General features: G+C 45.5%; 1 protein-coding gene across 1 annotated transcript in view; it reads left to right on the forward strand.

Annotated features, from left to right (window-relative positions):
- ASL (argininosuccinate lyase) overlaps positions 1–20584 on the forward strand; it is a 252739-nt gene that overhangs the window by 137604 nt on the left and 94551 nt on the right. The window contains exons 7-9 of the mRNA XM_085649763.1: positions 557–634; positions 7262–7339; positions 7731–7783. Coding sequence (XP_085505889.1) covers positions 557–634; positions 7262–7339; positions 7731–7783 — 209 coding nt within the window. The remainder of the gene's footprint in view (positions 1–556; positions 635–7261; positions 7340–7730; positions 7784–20584) is intronic.

Consider the following 20584-nt stretch of genomic DNA (forward strand, 5'->3'; position numbering starts at 1 on the left):
GCATTTCTATAATGCCTACTAACTACCTTGAGCTGTCTCTTAACATTGGTATAAACTGAACTTATGCAAGGGGTATAGGCGGTTTCCAACTCTGAACTTGCGGCTGGAAACCCAACAATGGATGTTAGAGGCCAGGTAGCTTGGGACCTTTTGATAGTTACTTATGCACAACGCACTGAATGTAATTGGATGTTCAGCTGAAAGCCAGTGCTGGATCAGGAGAGCTATAGATATGTGGTCCCCTTTTTCTACCCCAAATCTGCTTGAAATGCTGTGTGCTGTACCTTTTGTAGACTTAGGTAATCTTCTAAATTCCTGAACAAAGGGCCTTGCTGCAGTTGTTTGGAAGTTACTGTGTCACCTACCAATGGAGAACGGTTCTTCAAAGAAAGGATGGACAGTAACTCATTAAGCTGATTGATGTTGAAAATGCAGCTCCTTACAAATCATTAAAAACCTATTTGATCAATGTAAATGTGAGAAACACGTAAAGAATGTTGTTAGATTATGCTTTTGACTATTCTCTTGGCGTGATTTGTATTTTTTCTCTGCACAGAGAAATTGATATCCTCTTTCCTGGATATACTCATCTGCAGAGAGCTCAGCCAATCAGATGGAGTCACTGGATCCTGAGGTAAGAGTGGATAAATGATGATATTCAGCTTTATGTTATGGGACTTGGCTAATGGCGTCTGCCTTAGCGTCTCTGTGACTATCTTGGACTATGTTTGCATGGTGACTAAAAAGCGTTCTCTTTGTAATATGACATCAGGACCGAATCTCCATGTATTCATTCAGTGCCATCCTTTCAATCCTTGACTGTAGCGGCCTGACAGTGCTCAAGACCGTTCTTCTATGGCCATGATCTTCCAGAGCTGGACGTGCCAATGTGTGGTGGATGGTGGTTCTTTATGTTCCCAGTTAAAGGCCAGTAGTAATTTTTCATCCCAAACAGTTTCACATTAGTGTCCTGTCTGCTTTCAATGATTGTACCAACAGTGTGAGCGTGACAGCTCAACAAGATGAATCTTATATTATTTGGTACAGGGTAACCAAAGACCTCCTTCAGTACCACTGGGATTTCTTCTGAGTATGGCCTGATATGTCAACCATCCTAACAGATGAGTAAAGTTGCATAGGAGCCCAACCTTTCTAGCATAACGGGCCTAATCCTTTGAGAGCATTGATAAAGCAACATCAGGCAATAATACCATTTGAATAAGACCTTATGATGGACTTTCCTACCCTGAAACCTAGAGCCCCTTCACCGTATCCTACCAAATGTGTGAGAAATTCTTTCCCCAGGGTTTGTGAGCAGTCCACTGTGAGGTCATAGCATTACATAGGTTGTGTATGTTATTATATATACTAGACATAGTGCTCCAAGAACCCACAACTGAGACTTTAACATTCTAATTTCTATAATGTGCACTCACTTGCGGCTGTTGTCTTCACTACAGAATACTTTATCCATTGTCTCAATTGGCCATAAATGAAGTGTTTCTCTTCCCTAAGCCTAAACTCAGCCTTACAGGCTTACAGTATTTAAAAGAGCTAATTAGACCTCCGCTGAGCATATCTGCGATCATAATACATGCCTCCTTCATGTGTGTGTGTATATATGCATATATATATATATACACACACCCCCACCGGATCTGGAAATGACCACATTTAATATAACTGGTACAGGTTGCAGCTGTAACGCCCTGAACGTCTCAGGATCGTTTAACAGACACGACAATGAGGACGCAACCACTTGTGAACGGTTAGTTCTTTTAATGAAGGCAAATAAAATACAAAGAACAAACAAAAGTTATAGTCACTGGAATCCTCCAGGCTAAGTACGTTACCAGCCCACAGCACGGATGGTCCTAACCGTCCTCTGCATATACGCCGATCCCGGCGTATGCCAACAGAGGGCAGAAATGAATTGGCCGACAATGCCAATCGGTAGGCTGTGAGGGGCACGAAGAGTGTTGGGGAGAATCGAGGAGTCAGGGAAACACCCAGCCAGGGTCTCTACCTGAAGGGAGCAGCCGCTCAACCTCTTCCTCAGACTGCACCGGGACGCGGAGTCACCTCCTGGTGATGCGTCACCGATACCCCAATCACAAGCAAGAAGACTGAACCGAGAGCAGCCGCTCGATCGATCCTGTGGACTTCCGAGTCTGTAACGCGGCAAACACCTCCTGGTGTGCGTTACAGCTGGCAGTCCCTGTGTCTCTGGTCGGGCTGGGAGTTACGACTCCAACCAGCAAAAGCGCCACTGCGCTTGGACTCAGCCGAGTCAAAAAGCGAAGCTCAATGGTTGACCGGTAGAGCTTCCGGGTCCTTCACAGGTGACGATGGGGCAAGACACGGCCCAGGGAGTAACGACTCGACCTACCTCCATTCTTGCCTTACTGGAGCACCACTCCGGAACACTGCTCTTCACGAAGCAGGTACGTCGGTGTAAACACAATATCCGACAGCCTTGTACCTCCCGGTTCCTCCCTTTATAGGGCGTGTTTTCCTTGAGTTATGTAACAGCTCTCCTGTTTACATAAGGGTGTGTTTCCCTTGTATGACAGGAATTCTTGACAGCAGCAGAGCGTTGTTTGACCTGACTTGTTTCGGCGGAATGCCTTGTTCACAGGTAAGTCATAACTGCGCATGTCCCAGGTGTTTACATAGTCGTTATTTCACGTGCCTGTGTCTCTTAACACTACATTTCTCATAATGCCATTCATATTGCAGTATAATGCCTGTGTTGCCACAATGGTGTCTGTCCATACTGCAATACCAGTTGTAAAAATCGAAAGCACGGGCATTAATTGATGTTCTCTCAATGTAGGGGGAACTTGCACAATCCATTAGTTCCTCGCTGCCACCCAGAAATCACAAATATGTACAAGTCGAGCTCCTACCACGCCAAGGTGTATGCCTCGCATGTTGCCCTTTCTCACTTCCAAAGTAACAATCGCCGGTAATCCTTAGGCTTACAAGGAAGTAAGCAGGTTATGCCCTCCTCCTTCAAATACTCTACTCCTCTGCCGTCGAGGGCACCCAGTCCTACAGGGCGGCAGTGGCTGCGGGACACGGAGCTTCCCGTAATTTAATCCGAGAAAAAAGTAGTGGTGTAGGTATTAATACTCTGACTGTTGTTACATGCCCTGCAGCGACTACATGGGTAGAAACCCATGAGATTGTGCTGAGTTATCCCCCTGGTTAGAGTGATGTTGCTGCTCACTGATGTGTCTATGAGAGATCTCCTCCTGCAAAAGGTGATGTTCGGGTGCATGCCCATTTCTTTGCCAATAAGAGAGTCCCTTTTGACAATATACCAATGTTTGTTAGGAATCTGTTTGACCTTTTTAGAACTGTTATTATTTGTCAGTATCAGTCTGGGAATGGAATCTTCTGTGTCTATGTCGGTCTTGGAAAACAGTAACTGATCTCTTTGTGCGATGCTTGCTCGGGTGACAGCGTTCCTTAGAATCCAATCTGGATAGCCTCTTTCTTTGGATCTCTTTAGCATGGTTTTCTGTTCACTGAGGTAGGCCTCATCAGTGCTACAATTTCGTTTGGCCCGTAGGATATCTCCATATAGGATGCTCCATTTTAAATTGTATGGATGTCCACTGAGGGCATGTAGGAGGCTATTCTCAGCCGTGTTCTTCCTGAATAGCCTGGTCTTAATGCTATTGTCCACAATTTCAACTACGACATCCAGGTACTCTATGCTGGTTCTGCTGAAGGTGTAGGTGAATACTAGGGTTGTAGGTGTTACTGTTCAATTTGGCTACAAAATTAGTGACTGAAGTACTCGACCCCTTCCAGATGATAAAGAGATCATCAATGTACCTCAGCCACAACACAACCCTCTCTATATCACTGGATAGAGTGATATCTTTACTCAACTGTTCCTCCCACCAACCTAGGAACAGATTAGCTAGACTGGGGGTAAAACAAGTCCCCATGGCAGTCCCGAGAACCTGCTGGTAGAGGCTGCCATTGAACAGAAAAATGTTGTTATTCAAACTATAGTGTATCATTTCAAGTACCATCTGAGTGTGTGCACGCTGGTTAATGTGTCTTGCTTACATGAAGTGTTCACACAGAGCTATCCCATGCTTGTGGTCAATTACAGTATAAAGCAAGCCCACATCCAGTGTCATTAGCAGACAATCATGTTCCCATGTCAGACCTGTGATTTTATTCAGGAAATCTTTGGTGTCTCGACATGTGAAGGTATTGTCACAAAAACTCTCGTAATATGGAATCCATGTACCTGGATATTTTTTGAAGAGCACTGCCCCTTGATGCAAAAAAATTGGTCTACCTGGGGGGTTGGTAATGCTCTTGTGAACCTTGGGTAAAAGGTTTAGTGTAGGTAGCTTGGGATATTCCTTCCTAAGGAAGCAGTACTTATCCCAATCTATGAGGCCCTGGTAATGGCAAACACTAAATTTGTCCAAAATAGTGGAAATGCTTTTGGCATTAACAGATTTGTCAATGCCTAGATAGAAGGTTGTATCATTGAGTCAGTGCATAGCCTCTTCAATGTAGCTGTCCCTGTCCATGAATACAATATTGCCCACATTGTCAGAAGGGCAAATAATAATGTTTTCATCATTGGTCAAATAATCTAGTGTTTGAAGATCCTGTAGTGTGAGATTATAATTTTTGTCATGTATAGGTTGTTTCCTTATTTTCTTGAGTTCTGAAGTAACCCTATAGTGAAATGTGCCTATGCTATCATGTAGCATTACAGGGCAGAAAGTGGATGGGGATCACTCCAAAACTTCTAAGACCGCATTTGAGCATCATCTCAAATTTCGGGAAGATTCATCAAACGGTGCCACAGTTATTGGCAAATGAGAAAATGCTCTTCCTATGAAAACTAGGTCCTAACTATAACTAGCTACTGGCGACCGCCAGTACGTAATATATATACTCAGTTAGAAGGGTGACTGCCAACAATTTTAGAGAACCTGGGGATATAAACCGTATCGTGAAAGACAGTGGTTCATCAATCTGGTCGAGGTCTCTTAACCAGATAACTAGTTACTGTACCAAGGCAAATGTTTAAAGTAGGCACAAAAAACGATGTTTGTAACTGCAATTAATTTATTCATTGCATATTTTCTATTGCAGGAATTTTGAAGTCAATCACATAGTATCATAAAAGATCCAGTGCTCACAATTAAGTTAAAATAATGTGCAGTAATAAGATTATAACAAAAAACGTGCATCAACAAGCACAACATGAGTTATTTTTATACAATCAGTGGAGCAGAATAGGCACATAGTAGTCAAAATTAGGAGTGAAATGTATTTATCAAAACAAAATGGATAATTAGAATAATAAAGTAATGAATATTGATTAAAACTATGTTGTGGGAGATAGTCAACTAATGTTGTTTCCCTGCTTGATCAAAACTGAATTTTATCTTTGCCCTGGTGTTGGAACCTTTGGCTGCATGGATCTGGGGAGATCCACTGATTCAGGGGCTGCCTGGACTGAGAACTGAGAGGATAGAATCTCCCTCTATGTTGACGATATCCTCCTATACTTAGCGTCACCATACTCCTCCGTTGGTTGAGTCCTGCAAATGTTTACCAATTTCTGGAAGTACTCCAGCTACTCTATTAACTGGTCCCATTCAGTAATCTATATTCTAGATGGCAAGGTGCCGCGGCTGTCCCTAGACTGTGAGGCGGTGGTAGAGAGGGATGGCTTCCGTTATCTGGGAGTCTTCGCCACCCCAGACCCGGACCTGTTTTACAGAACGAACATGCTCGGTACCGTTTGTACGATTCCAGACAGATATCCAGCACTGGAGATCAATGCCTCTAACCTTATTGGGCCGTGTAGCCCTCTTCAACATGTTTGCGCTTCCGTGATTCCTATATGCCGTACATAACACAACATTTCTAGTCTGACACTTACTTTCGTACATTCAAGAGCAAAATAAGAATCCTCATACGAGATGGTAAACCTTCGCGAATAGCTCTGAAGAAACTGACAAAGAGTTGGTACGACGGGGGCATTGCTCTACCTGATGTTCAGGCATATTACTGGGCAGCACAACTGACCGTAATTAATCAGTGGAGGCACAGACCACATGATGATCCGACCTACCGGATGGACAGGTGGTTCATGAGCCCGGGAAGTTACAATAGAGCACTTAACACAAGTATCAAAAGTCAACGACTTACAGGCCGAACTCAATACATGATCATCCGTTGGGGCAGAGTAACTAGGAAGATGGCATGGCAGGACAAAGTGACCCAACTAACACCCTTAAGGGAAGCCGATAAATTAGGGAGACTAATACGATGCCCAGGATTCGATAAATGGGATACCATAGGTGTCTCAAGGGTCGGAGACCTGTGGTCTGGGGGGAAAGTTATCCCATTGTTAGACCTACAAAAAGAGTACGACATGGAAGCCACGGAAACGTACAGGTATCTATAAATCAGACTTGCCCTAATGGCGATTATCCCGCCTGGTACTGTAGTCCCTGAAGCATCCCCATTAGAAGATAAGACTCGTAACAGACTATTTGGACTGTAAAGCAATATCTATGACATATCAAAATGTACTACACAATCTTCCCTACTCATTCTTGCGCCTGCATGAACTTTGGCAGGCAAAACTTGGTTGAATTAGAGGACGAGGAATGACAGGAGGCATTATCCTCTCCCAGAGAGGTAGCAATTTCGTCACAACTAAAACTGGTCCAAATAAAAATATTACACTGGTCATACCTCTTGTTGTGCCTTAGCAAAAATGGGAAGGAAAGAGAATACGTTCTGTAATAGACAGTGCACACAGAAAGGCATGTTCTACCATATAATATGAGACTGTCCTGTCATTCAGCAGTATTGGGAATCTATAATGGCCCAACTCCAATGGGTATGTGGCAAGGAGCTCCCACTGACCCCCAAACTGTGCCTGCTAAATATATGGATCAGACTGACATGTATAGCAAAGAACAACTCTGTGCTGCCCTCGGGGTGGTGATTGCTAAGAGAAACATCACACAGAAATAAGTTATGAGATACTTGCTGCTTTGACTACAATCGGATTGTGCAACTGTGCCTTTTATATTGCCGTAACATCTTATGTGCCGATTTGTCATGATTGGAATTCCCGCAGTGTTTCAATAATAAAAAAAGAGTTAACAAAAAACGTAATTTAAAAAAAATGTGAAAATAAAAGGCAGTTTGTCTCCAAGTCATTTATCTCCTTTTTTTTCTATGTTGGGTGTAGCCATGCTGTTGCATTGTCCAGAGATGCTGAGAGGCTGAAAGAACTGCAGAGAAGGGTGAATGTTTTGCCTTTGGGAAGGTAAGTGTTGTGTTTATATGTGCATAACAAGACTATTTTTCAAATGTAATCTGCTTTCTGAAATTCCCTACCCCTCCAAATATCCTATTTGTTGTTTCAGCAGCTCAAATATCCTCCTATTGTAAGTTAAAAAAATATTTCAAGTCACCAAGGAGTGTTGTGGCCACATAGAATGTAAAGAGTGCAGAGGCTGATGTCCTGTGACAGGACTCTGAAGTATAAAATAATGTTCAAGGAAACGAGGCAATATCTCCATGATCTCAAATGGAGGTCTTTAATTTGTTTAGTCCGTGTTCCGTTTCATGTCTTCTAATCCATTCATGAAGCCACAACATCTTGTCAAAAATGAATTGTCTTTAAGGTTTTAATGATTCTTTCTGGTCTTTTATAGTGGTGCCATAGCAGGCAACCCATTGGGTGTCGACAGACAATTTCTATGCAAAGGTAAGATCAGAAGAACATAAGAGTGGAACTTCAAAGCATAAACCAACCACCCCTGCTACCTATGATTCGTCTTTAGAACTGGTAGCATAAAATGTGGCGTTCCCTAAGGCTCTGTTTTGTCACTAACATTATTTAGCATTTTTATGGTTAACTTAGACTCCTACTGAATAGCTCGCAGGCGCGGACTTGGATTTTACTACTTTTTAGCTGTTGCTGCCACGGAGTAGCTTACAGGACAATTTGTATAGCGCTGCACACCTCCCTGGGCTTTCAACGTTGCCGGGACTGCGAGGACCAGGGTGCTTTGAAACGTATTGCACCACCGCACCTGGTTCCTCTTCCCGGCCCCTCCTCTCATTCACACCGGCCATTTAAAGCCTCGCGGCCCCCGCTTCACGGGTGCAGCTCGCAGGCGCGGACTTGGATTTTACTACTTTTTAGCTGTTGCTGCCACGGAGGAGCTTACAGGACAATTTGTATAGCGCTGCACACCTCCCTGGGCTTTCAACGTTGCCGGGACTGCGAGGACCAGGGTGCTTTGAAACGTATTGCACCACCGCACCTGGTTCCTCTTCCCGGCTCCTCCTTTTCCCATTATTTAATCCACGCCCATCATCGCGTAAGCGGGACGCGAGCGGGACGAAGACCGGGGCGAAGCCCGGGCAAAGGGCGGGCCCGTTTAAGCCCGTTCAAGCACGGTCAAGGCCGGACCGGGCCCCGTCTCTTGGTCTTCTACTTCTGCTGTTTCCTTTCGTGTAAGTCGACTGCTATCATGGATACTCGAGGTAAACTTTCAAGAGCACAACCCTATGTAGCCGGTACCTTGGACAATTTTATTATTAGGGCGAACTCTGTTGTCCAAAGCGAATTGAATATGCTAGAAAGGCGTTTATCTGATGGAATTAATAGTACCAGGTGGTCTTCGTTGGGCTTACTTGCTTCTGTTAGGTCCCCATCGAACTTGGATGATTCAAACACAGCTCTCTTGGACACTATTGATCAAACAATTGAATCGGTTTTACATGATCTCAGGTCCAGTACTTCTACAGGCAAAGACATACTACAACCTATTCCCGAGACTATACCCCCCCATAGGCTTGAAATATCATCTGACTCAATTACGTGCCATGCCCATGTGACACATCAGGGGGCAGTTCCCAAAAGAAAACGCGAGGGGTATTCTAAACGAGGGAAAAAAGCGAGATTGGACCCCTCCCACAACACTGCCCCAAACACTTTGATTATAACTCCTACTAGGCCACCTACAATTAATAGGGTAACATCCAATACATCCCCAGTGAAAACCCCCTGCCAATCTGAGTCCCTGTCCCATGCCTTAGATCAGGGTGAAGGCTCTGAATGGGGGAACCATTCCCTCATAGACACCTTTAATAATGTCCTTAAGGGATATTTCACTCCGATGATGGCTAGGTTTGACGCTATCGATGCAAGACTCAAAGATATAGAAAGGGTTATCTCAGATATAGCAAACCCACTGGGGAGCGGAGGCAAAACTCAAATTGCACCTGTAAAGAGCACGAGTGATCCCCAACCCCCTTCTCTTCTTTCACTTGCAGCTTCGACAACTCTTCTTCCCAGAACGGATCCTATTCTACCTAGCGCTCCACCCTCTACCTCTAACTCTTCCTCTTCTACTACTTCCATTCCCTTACCTGCCCAAAGTCATCTACCTACCCCAACTAGAAATCCTATTGGAGCTCCTAGACTAAACCATATAGAAGCAGGGAGAACCTCTAGGGTCCCTGGTAACCGTACTCGTGAAGAAGTGGCTGGTCTCAGTTGGAAAAATGTGATCAATCTTCCACCTGAAGCAGCGCCATATGTTATTATCTTAAGTGGTGTCCCAGAGCTCACTAACCCCGACTCCGAGACCTATGCTTCTCTCAAAAACAAAGTGACCAGCTGGCTTAACACACACAGGCCTCTCCCCCCAAATATAAGCTCTGAGGTTCTAATGGTCAGGAGGGTTTCTTGGTTGGGAAGTACTATAAAGAAGATTAAGGGTGACTGTATCCTGGTGAATTTTAGCAAGCCCCAGATTGCATCTTTTATTTGTAATTGGTTGGGCAATACTGGAGCTACCTCTATCAAACCCCTACCATTGTCTTTCTTCTACCCCCCAATTACTACCTTTCCCGAGCCCGAGATTGACGGAAATTGGACTTGGGTTGGACCTACTTCGCTAAGTAGAAGTCAGAGGCACATACGTTTTGATGTGCACACACGAGGAGATTACTCGTGCAATAATAGGTATGCCTGTCTCGAAGAGGTTGACTGACTGAGCCCAGTGGATGGCACTCCCAACTCCCCTGTTGAAGTGATCCTATCCCCTAACCAACACTCCAATTGTCCTGCCTCCTCTGTTGCCTCTCCAACTGCTCCAATGATCCAGAGTGAACCCTCTATGTGTAAAAAATTAGATTCAACCGTAAATTCATCAATTACACATAAAGTACTCTCGTGGAATATAGCTGGCTTAGCCAGTAAGCTCGATTGCCCTCTGTGGGGCTCCTTCATAGACCTCCATCATATATGCTGTTTTCAAGAGACATGGGCAAGGCAAGAATGCCATCGTGTGGGCTTTGCTACCTTCTCTATTCCGGCTGTGTGGGGAGGTAGAGGCCGCCCATCAGGAGGCCTAAACACTTGGGTTGCCACACATCTGGGCTGCAGTGTTACGATTCTAGAAACTGGCTCTGAGGATGTTCTCTGTTTGCTGTTAGATTGGTCTCTAGGCACGAAGTTAGCCGTGATTAATGTGTATTCTAGGCCCGTGAATGTATGTGCGGAATCTGGGGTAATTGATGTTTTATCCAATGTTTTATCCAAGATCCCTGAGGGTATAATGTTCCTTATAGCCGGAGATTTTAATTCCCACTTTGAACCACTCCAGGGGTTGGTGGACCAAACAAATCAAGATGAGGATGAAATATGGCACATCCCACAGGTCACGGGCCCAATGGTTAGGTCTTGGGCTCCCTTGGCCGTCCAAATCATGACCCATTCAATCAGGGCCTGTAATGGCCGAACAACTTCGGATAATCCCTCAAGGCCTACATTTAACAAGCCAGGGCGGGAGGCTAGACTTGACTACATTTTTCTCCAATGTAAGGAGTGGAATAGAGTTTTGGACTTTGAGGTGGTCTCCAGGGGCGAGAGCGATCACAATCCCCTGATACTGGATGTATCTCTATCTGGTTTGTGTCCCGGTGATCCACGCTCAGAACCCAAATCTTTGATATCGAACAAAGCTACTCTGACTAACAACAAACGCAGAGTTAAATGGGCTAAATTGGCCGGCAATCAAGGAGAACTCTCCCAAGTCTATGTGAGGGCTGGACGTGCACTGGACGATGTTCTAAATCTTATGTACCAGCACTCTTCCCCTGATTACTGTCCAAAACTGGCAGAGGTTAATAAAGAGCTATTCTCCACCTTAGCTGATATACTTAATCCAACTGTTCCTTGTACTAAAAGGACCTGTAGACGGTCCCAATGGTATAACAGGGCTTGTCGATCGGCTAAAAGTGATTTGCTGGATGCAATAAAAAAGAAAGCCAACAGGGAGGATATACAACAAAAGAGACGTAACTATAGGATTTTAATACACCATGCCAAACTTGAGTGGGCAACAGAAAATTGGGACAGGTTAACATCTGCCCTCCAGTGCAGACTCATGGAGATTCTGGTTGATTGTGTCCACTGGCGCAACGGAACCCGTCTTAGCAGTAAATCCTAATATTGCCCCTGAAATCTGGGAAGAACATTTTAGCACTCTCTACAGGGGGGACCCCCCTTCAATTGAATTTATCCGCTGTGATGCTACGCACGGCAATTTTACCTTGAGCGAGGTCCAACGTGCTATATCCCTGCTTCCTGCGGGCAAAGCTCCCGGTCTGGACGGGGTCCCTGGTGATTTGTACAAACACGAACCCAGAGTCTGGGCCCCATATCTTACTGCATTATTTAATGCAATTCTCGGAGGTATGCCAATTCCCCCTACATGGTTGGGTGCAGAAGTTGTCCCTATTTTCAAAAAGGGGTCCCCTTTGCTCCCTGGTAACTACAGGCCTATTAGTCTGATAGATGTTGCCCAGAAACTCTTCTCAAGGCTGATCCTAGACCATCTCATGGACTGGATGGAGGAATTTGAGATCCTGAGCCCCTACCAGGCTGGATTCAGAAAGAGCGTCTCAACAACTGATCAGATCTTTAGATTATGCATGCTCTTTTGGAAGACAGTCAGGGTGGAGGGGGGCTCACTCTATACTATTTTTGTTGACTTACGTGCGGCCTTCGACCTGGTTCCACGCACGAAACTTTGGACTGTGTTTCAGGAACTAGGCCTCCCACCACCTCTTTTGCAGATTATATAGTGCGCCTTCACACCAATAATTTTGCAAAGGTCAGATGTGGGAGAGAAGGAGGCCTATCAGCTAGCTTCCCCGTTGAAAGGGGGGTACGGCAGGGCAGTGTCCTGGCACCGACCCTGTTTTGCCTCTACGTAAATGGACTCATCTCCCACCTGAATGAAGTACCAAATCGCGACGCTCCACGACTCGCTGGTATAGGTATCTCAGCTATTATGTTTGCTGATGATACCTTGTTACTTGCTAAGACACCTATGGGTGCCCAACGAGTCTTGGACGGTTTCGTCTCCTTTTGTGCTGATCGGGGGCTAGAAATCAACACGGCCAAAACAAAATTTATGATCTTTAATCCTCCTAGGTCAACTCGCCCCAATCCTGTTATCCATGGTACCAGTATTGAGAGAGTTCACACGTTCGAGTATTTGGGATTGACCCTGAACGAAAAGATGACATGGACCCACCATCAGATAAAATCTAATTTAAATCTATCTCAAAAGGCGGGGGGCATCTTGAATTTATGGAAAAAATCCATGATACATCCTATTGGCTCGCCACTCGAAATTTATAAATTGCAGGCACGTGGCGCAGTAATATATGGTGGTGAATTGTGGGGCAACAACTGCGCCCACGACATTGTTGCAACGGAAAACAAGTTCTTACGGAACTTGGCCGCTTTACCGCCGAGTACACCACTTCTTCCCCTTAGGCTTGATCTGGGACTAAGACCAATAAAGGAAGTATTAGGTGTGAAGCCCCTCACTTTCTGGAGACGACTCTGGACAACCCCTGAACTTTTGAGTTATCGTTGTGAGTTCATGGAGCTTTATCAACATACAGCCTTACGTAAAATCCCATGGCTCAAGTATATAAAGGACGAACTATCGGGGTTGGGCCTATCGGCCCTGTGGGCAAATCCTCATGAGGCATGCAGTTCTATATCCCGCAAAGACTTGGTTGCTCTATATTATGATCGAAATTTGACTGTTTCTCTAGCAACTAATACTTTGGGGCCTATGTCTACTACCTTCCTAACAGTGAAGGACTATTACAAGTTGGAGACAGTTTTGGATGACATTAATCCCATTGGTCTTAGGAAACTATTCCTCCAATGGAGACATAATGCATTACCAATCAGAGCCCTTACCAGTAGTTGGCACCCACCTACTTCCAAAAATTGTCCAGCTTGCACTAGCGAGCTGGAGAATAATATTCATTTAATGTTTTTTTGTCCATCTTATCTGAAATCAAGGAAAAAGTGGATTATTCCCATCTGCAGAAATTGGGGTTTCAAGCACCACTTGGATGCCTACCGATTGTTGAAATCTGACTTATCCCCCCCTACTGTATTTGCTGTCAGCAAGTATTTATCTGCCGTATGGAATATCAGAAGAACTTTTTTGATGATTTGAATTTTAAATTGTATCATATGTGGTTCTTATTTCCGAAAGATTTTTCTCTTGAAGATGTAACCTTTTTCACCCTAGAAGTTTGTTTATTGTGGAAAATTTGGTTGTACTTGTATTGTATTTCTTTTATGACTTTACTTAGTCGAAATAAAGATTAAAGAAGAAGAATAGCATATTACATTTATGCTCCACCTCTATGTTATAGACAAACATAGTAACCACTGTAATATTTCACACTGTCCCTGTCGGGTTCACCTCTAGATGCAGCATAGCTGGCTTTACCCCAATGGTGAAAAAGGTAAAATCCAGCATCTGACACCTGCCAACTCCACACCTTTTCCTTTACCTTGATCTGAGGAATTGGCCCTTCATGGATAAAGACTTCTATTTTGGGAGTTGTCTTCGATAGTGAGATATCATTGACCCCCATCGACTAAATGAAATGCTGTCCCCAAAATGGCATAACACCATCTGTATCTATTAAAAATGAATCTGCTGTTGCTTCCCTGATCTCAATAAATCTCTCTAATCCTCACAATGGTCATGCATGAGTTTTGAAATAACTTATACAAAGGCCTCCCCAGTACATTTCTTGCAAATCCCTCATACGTTCAAAACTATACAGCGTGTATGTAGTTTTACTTGAGAGAACATGACCACACCACATTGCTGCTGAAATACTCTCACTGACTCACAATGAAAGAAATAGTAACTTTCAAAACTCTCTGCCAATTTCATAAGGCACTCTAGTCTATAAAACAATTGGCCTAGCAGAGTCAACACGAAGACGGCAGTGGAGTCGGACACATCTGCCTGAGCTCTAATGGTACGGCCCGACTGCTGCTTTATCCTTTCTTCTAAGGCCACCACTCTGCAGACGGGAGTACTGGGACCTTGTCATTAGCCTATCAGGTCCTTGTGCGGTCACGAGGATCCAATATGGCAGCTCTGGGAGCGGAGGACAGTTAAGCGGCATGTCCGCTCGGCCATCCCCAGAGTAGTGAACAGCCCTGTAGATAGAGGGAGATAGGCCCCCCTTTGCTTGTCCTGCCCCCCAGGCCCCATCCCCCACATCCCCACCGGTGTTGGGTGGTAAGCACTGTTTGGCTTATGGTTAGGAAAAGTGGAGTGGGAGAGCGGGTGCAGTATCATAGGTTTCTAAGTTACAGAGCAGACGCAGGTATCACAGTGTTGTCACATAGGAGGTGGGGCCGAGTTTAAGATCTGACGAGGGGGCCCGAGGTACAGATGTTGTTGTGTTGCTGGACCATGACTGATCAAGGGATTGGAAGCTTATAACTCCTTACCTGGAATGTGAATGGCCTAGGGAACAAGATCACAAGAAGAGTCGTGGTGCAGCACATTAAGCAGGTGGCTCCCGACTTTGTCTTCCTGCAAGAGACACATCTGCTGGGGACAGAATTTAGGTTCTTAAGACGGGGCCAATGTGTGTCCCTTGGACACACAGGATTCTCTTGAGGATCCAGGGGAGCGGCTATCCTAGTAAAAAAGACCTCTCGACCCTCTTCAAAACCACTAGGGTCTGCTCAGAGCTGAGCAGCACTCTCCATGGGATACAGGGGACTACAGGCACACAGAGATACACCCTTGTCACGTATGTGCCCCTCCTTGCCTGCAGAAGGATACATTAGAGAAACTAGGCCCAATCATATTGGAAGCCAGCGACACAGTACCGATAGTAGGAGGAGACTTTAATGATGTTTTCGCATAGGACCTTGACAGGACAAGGACACTGTCCGGCAGGGGTACACAATTTACACTACTGTCTCAGTTCACCAGGGCGTGGGCATTGGTGGATATCTGGGTCTGCGAGATCCGGCAGCTAGAGCACACTTGTTCTTCTCTGGGGCTTGTGGAACATTCTCTAGACCAGATTAGACTACCTGTGTATGCTTTTGGGAGAGAACCCGGCCATATGAGAGCCAAAATACCTCCTGAGGGGTACCTCCAACCATTTGCCACTGCTGGTCACCCTGGGAAGTGGAGGGCAATAGGCAGGAGGACAGTGGAGGCTTAATGCCTGGGAACTCCAAGACCCAGAAACTGTGAAGCAGGTACGATTAGAATCAGAGACATACTTTGAGGAAAATAAAGACTCCGTAGACTGTCCCATTACTGTGTGTGAGGCCTACAAGGTGGTCCTACGTGACAAAGTAAAAACGGTGGTGGTGCACAAAAAACAGGCCACCACAGACAGGCTCGTCACCCCTGAACGGTGCATTTTAGAACTGGAGAGGAAAGTGGTGACACTACCCGAGGCGAGGGTACTTTGACAGCTGGACGCCATCATGGTGGTTTATGGTACCAAGGAGGGGGGGACAAGTCTGGGCACTTACTCAGGGAAGAAGTGGCACAGTGGTTGGGGGAACGTATTACCCCAGCAGGAGAAATACCAACTTGCAGTAAGGACATAGTCCGGAAATTCACCCAATGCTACCATGCTTTCTATAAGGTACAGCCCAGCCCAGGCAGATGACCAGAAATTAGAAAGATTCCAGAGAGTGCTGCGCCTCCCAACTCTGTCACAGGAGGACATTGAATTGCTGGAAGGGGAACTAATGCTCGAGGAGTTAACGGAGGCTCTCTCAGTAATATAAAGTGGGAAAGTACCTGGACCCAGTGGATTACCAGTGGAGCTCTTCAAAAGTATGGAGACGCTTGTGGCCCACACTGGCTACAAATGTTTGAAGATGCACCGGTACAGAGGCGCCTACTTCCTCATCTTCAACACTCATTAATCACGTTAATTTACAAGGAGGACAAACCAAGAAATTACTGTGGGGTCCTACTGCCCAATCTCGCTTCTCACTATTGAGACCAAGAAATCGGCAGTCATATTGACCCATAGGCTCAATAAAGTTATAACATCTCTAGTTCACTAAGACCAGAGCGGGTTCATGCCCCGTAGATCTACCCTACTGAACCTAAAGCAACTATATTACTGACTTGACGCAGTGAAGAAGGTTAGGGCTTCTGTGGCCGTGGTGTCTACTGATGCTGAAGCATTTGATTCAGTCCATTGGCCCTATCTATCCCTGGTCTTCAGGTCCTGCGGATGCGGACCTCACTTTTAAAGTTCAGTGGCTATGCTCTATGCGAATCCTACAGCAGCGCAGAGAGTGAACAAGGAGGTGTACGAGAAGGTGTTCTACACCATCCCACTGGAGCAAGGGACCAGACAGTCGCTTCCTTTCCCCTCTCCTCTCTGCCTTGTGCATTGGGCCACTCACGGGCTGTATTAGATCAGAGGGAAATTAGCAGTGGCAATGCCCGGGCAGAATGGGAGAAGTTTCCCTATATGCCGATGATGTGGATGTGTTTCTTTACCTATCAGATCTTCGGAAGAATGTTGAATCCCCTCCTGGAGATCTTCTGACAGTACTCCGGGTAAAGAATAAACTGGCTCAAGTTGAAACTGTATCGGGTTGGAGCCTGCGACCCAGAATATATTGTCCAGACTTCCCCTATGGGGGTAGACAGAAGCTTCAAAAATCTAGGAATTTTTGTCACTATAAATCTGTAGCTGTTCCGGAAATCCAATGTGAGGAGACCATTGATGGGCATGCAAAATGACAAGGCTATATGATGTAAACTGCTGCTAACACTGCTTGGCTGAGTGGCCATTTTAAAAATGATAATTATACCAAAACTCTTACATGCTTTGTAGAATACACCCTACATTATCCCCAAAATCTAGTACCTCTGACTTGTCAGGATGGTGAGACTACTGTTAATGGGATGAAGCGCCCCAAAAAGCTTTTAAAACCCTGTACCAATCTGCGTACAATGGGATGATTGCCCTGCCATACATGCTGGCGTATTTTTGGGCCTACCATATTCTGACCATTAATATCTGGATACACGCCTCGTAAGGGGACCCGGTGGTCCAGCTGTACTGGTGTGCCATGGTTGAGCCCACCTGGGAGCACTACTTTAGTATTGCCTGCCCCTTCCCGGCCAGCCCTGACGGCATGAGGCAGGGTATGATCAAACCTGGGATGGAAACGAAGGGTCACAAAAAAAAAACTCTGCTGATGGAGGTGCCTAGGCTGCAAGGCTTTGCCAGATGGAATCTGAGATCTCTAGGATAAGAGCTATTGTAGGTGGTTGTCTCCGATGACCCTGGCCTCGAAGGGGAGGGGTAAAAGGGGGGTATAAAATACTGAGATTCCGATTGGTGGCAAATTCACCTTCACAGATGTTTCAACCAGGTGACCAACAGAAGTAAGCCTTCCACTCAACCGCTCGAAGTACACAGTCTCTGTTTCTGGTTTGATCACTGTCTCGTTGGCTTCACATATTAATAAAATGTTCTCCCCTTGCTTTTTCCACTTATGTTTACTACGCACAATCGTACTCTTTTTGCCTCGCTGCGCCTGTCACCCTGTGGTGCAATCAGAAATACTGCCTCATCTAGATTACTGTTATTCTCTTTTCCTGGGCCTAGCAAACTTTGTCCTTCATTGTCTCCCCTGCATTCAGCATGCTGGTGCCCGATTAATTTTGAACCTACCAAAACATGCTCACCTCGCTTGCGATCTGTTTCTACTTCGCTGGGTTCTTGTCCCATCATGCAGTGTGTTTGCTGTGCTTTCCGTACACCAGGCCCACAATTTCTTTAAGACTGTTGTAGTCTGTTGTCCCTCATACATATTGTGTTCCTCCTCTCTTCAACTCTTAACCCTTCCGAAAAAATCTCATTCAGTCCACGGTGAATGTTCCTTTTTAGGTCTCGCCTGACCCAGCGCATGCGCTGGTCTGGCGAGACTTTTTGAGAGGGCTCCAAAAAGTGCTACCAGGTCAGCCTAGAGCTACAGTGTATGTGCGCGGGCGCGCCGCGCTTTACCGCAATTACTTTCACTTTCACGGCCGCTTTGATGTTTGATCGCGATCACTTGGCATTGCCAATAGGTCTCGCTTTTGGGACCTTATAAGTATTTAGTTAATCAACTCTTGCATGGCTAAACACATAAGGTCCCAAAGGCGAGACCTATTGGCTATGCCATTGCTTGTTATATCTCGTTGCAAAACTCTCACTTTGTACTCACTTGTTCGATAACCATGTTCTTTTCAGGAAATCTTTGAACACTTTCCTTTTCACTCATACTCATTGATCTGGCAGCTATGCTGCTTTTCAGTCCCTGAGGACAGGGCTACCGTGGTGGGTGACAGACGTCTATAAACAGCCATAAACCTACATACAGTGGCTTAGATGCTGCACAGGACGATGAAAAGAAGAATGTCAGAAACGTTTTTCACATGGAGACAGAGGCCGGGTATGCCAGTAGGTCAAGAGACTACCCGGTAGAGAGATTTCAATTGACCCAGTTCAATGCCTACACAGTTGGAGGAGGCATACCATTGGGGACATCAACTCAAAGCCTACTTGCATAGTTCCAAAGCCGAACAAAAGGTAACTATGAGACTCATTTTTATTGCCATGGCAGCAATATTGGTGAAACACCACATTACAATAGAGTGGATGAGAAAAAAAGCCCCAGGCCTAAATAGCTGGGGAGGCTTGAATTGGCGGTTGCAGAGGAGCGGCTCATAAAACTGACCAGAAAATATGACAAACTTAGGGCAGATCTAGCGGGCTGGACAAAAGCTTTCAAGCTCACCAGGTGAGAGACCGGCATGAAGAGAATAGGCCCACAAAATAGACGAGATTTGAGACAACCATAGAAGAAGGAATACGAAACCAACCTTCTCCCAAGATAGAGGGAGAAAGGACAGTTGATGTAGATCCCAGCAAGTGCGAGGGAAATAGACAGGAGAACAATAGTGTGTGGAGAATCACAAAGAGGGGGGAAAAAAATGAGAACTGAAAAATAACTGGGGACAACAACACACTAAGGGTAAAAGGAGACCTAAGCCTGAACTTGTATAGTGAGGGAAAAAACAATGAAACATTGATGAAGGTAAGAACCTGAAGCAGAAACAATCCACAAGAGTTACACACAACAGACAATGGGGGCGAGTAGAATACCTCGCAAGACCTCAAAAATGAAATGAAAGTGTAAAATATTGTTGAAATTATGACTGTGTACATGAATACTTAAAAGACTCAACTACATCAGTTTGTTTCTAAGTACTGTTATTTGATGACCAAGTGAAAAAGGTATCTTTATAGGGTGTTCAGAGTTGAGCAGTTACCCTGCAATAAGTTGAGTTTATGGCTGGGTGAGAGCAGGCTAAGAAGTAAAAAAAGGCCTTGTGAACTCTTGGCGAGGCCCCCAATAATAATTATTGTGTTCGAGGCATGTGGGCTGCTGAATTCATATCTGTGCATAGATCGCCGCCTAGTGTTGGGTCCGGATGTTTGCACGTTGTTGTCCTGGAAGAGTCTTCGAAGTATCCTTGGATAGGTGACTCCTCCCCTGGACTACAGTGCGCATGGGCATCCTCTCCATCCTCAGATTGTTTTTTTCCGCCATTGGGTTCGGATGTGCTATCTTAGCTCAAGTTAGGAAAAAATTTTGTCGAGGCCACAAGGCCTTTAGTTCGCGTCGGTACTGTTTATCGATCGGTTTTCGATACTCTCTGTTAGTTTACTAACTTTCAGCACCGACTTTGTTCGCATTTACCTGTCCATCAACTACTTCGACGATGGAATCGAGGACGCCGTTCAAAAGGTGTCCGGTATGTAATGCGAAGTACCCACACATCGACGTCCATCCGGTGTGCAACAAATGCCTTTCGCCGGACCACGACGAGTCGACATGTATGGCCTGTGCCCGGTTCCGTTCAAAGAAGACTCTGCGGAATCGTCGAGCGGCGAGGCTCGAAGCGCAGCACGCGGCACCGGCCCCAGCTGACATCTTCGACGACGCGGACGACGTCGAAGAAGTAGAAGTCTTACCCTCCAGTCCCGTTTCCGACCAAGAACCCGGATCGGACGAGGCCGACGAGTCACTCTTCCACAGAGGTGAAGACGACACCGAGGTAGGAGACGACGAGGAGGCCTTAGGGGCCGAAGAGAG

This window comes from Triturus cristatus, chromosome 3_2 (assembly GCF_964204655.1).
Source record: "Triturus cristatus chromosome 3_2, aTriCri1.1, whole genome shotgun sequence".
Classification (NCBI taxonomy): Eukaryota; Metazoa; Chordata; class Amphibia; order Caudata; family Salamandridae; genus Triturus; species Triturus cristatus.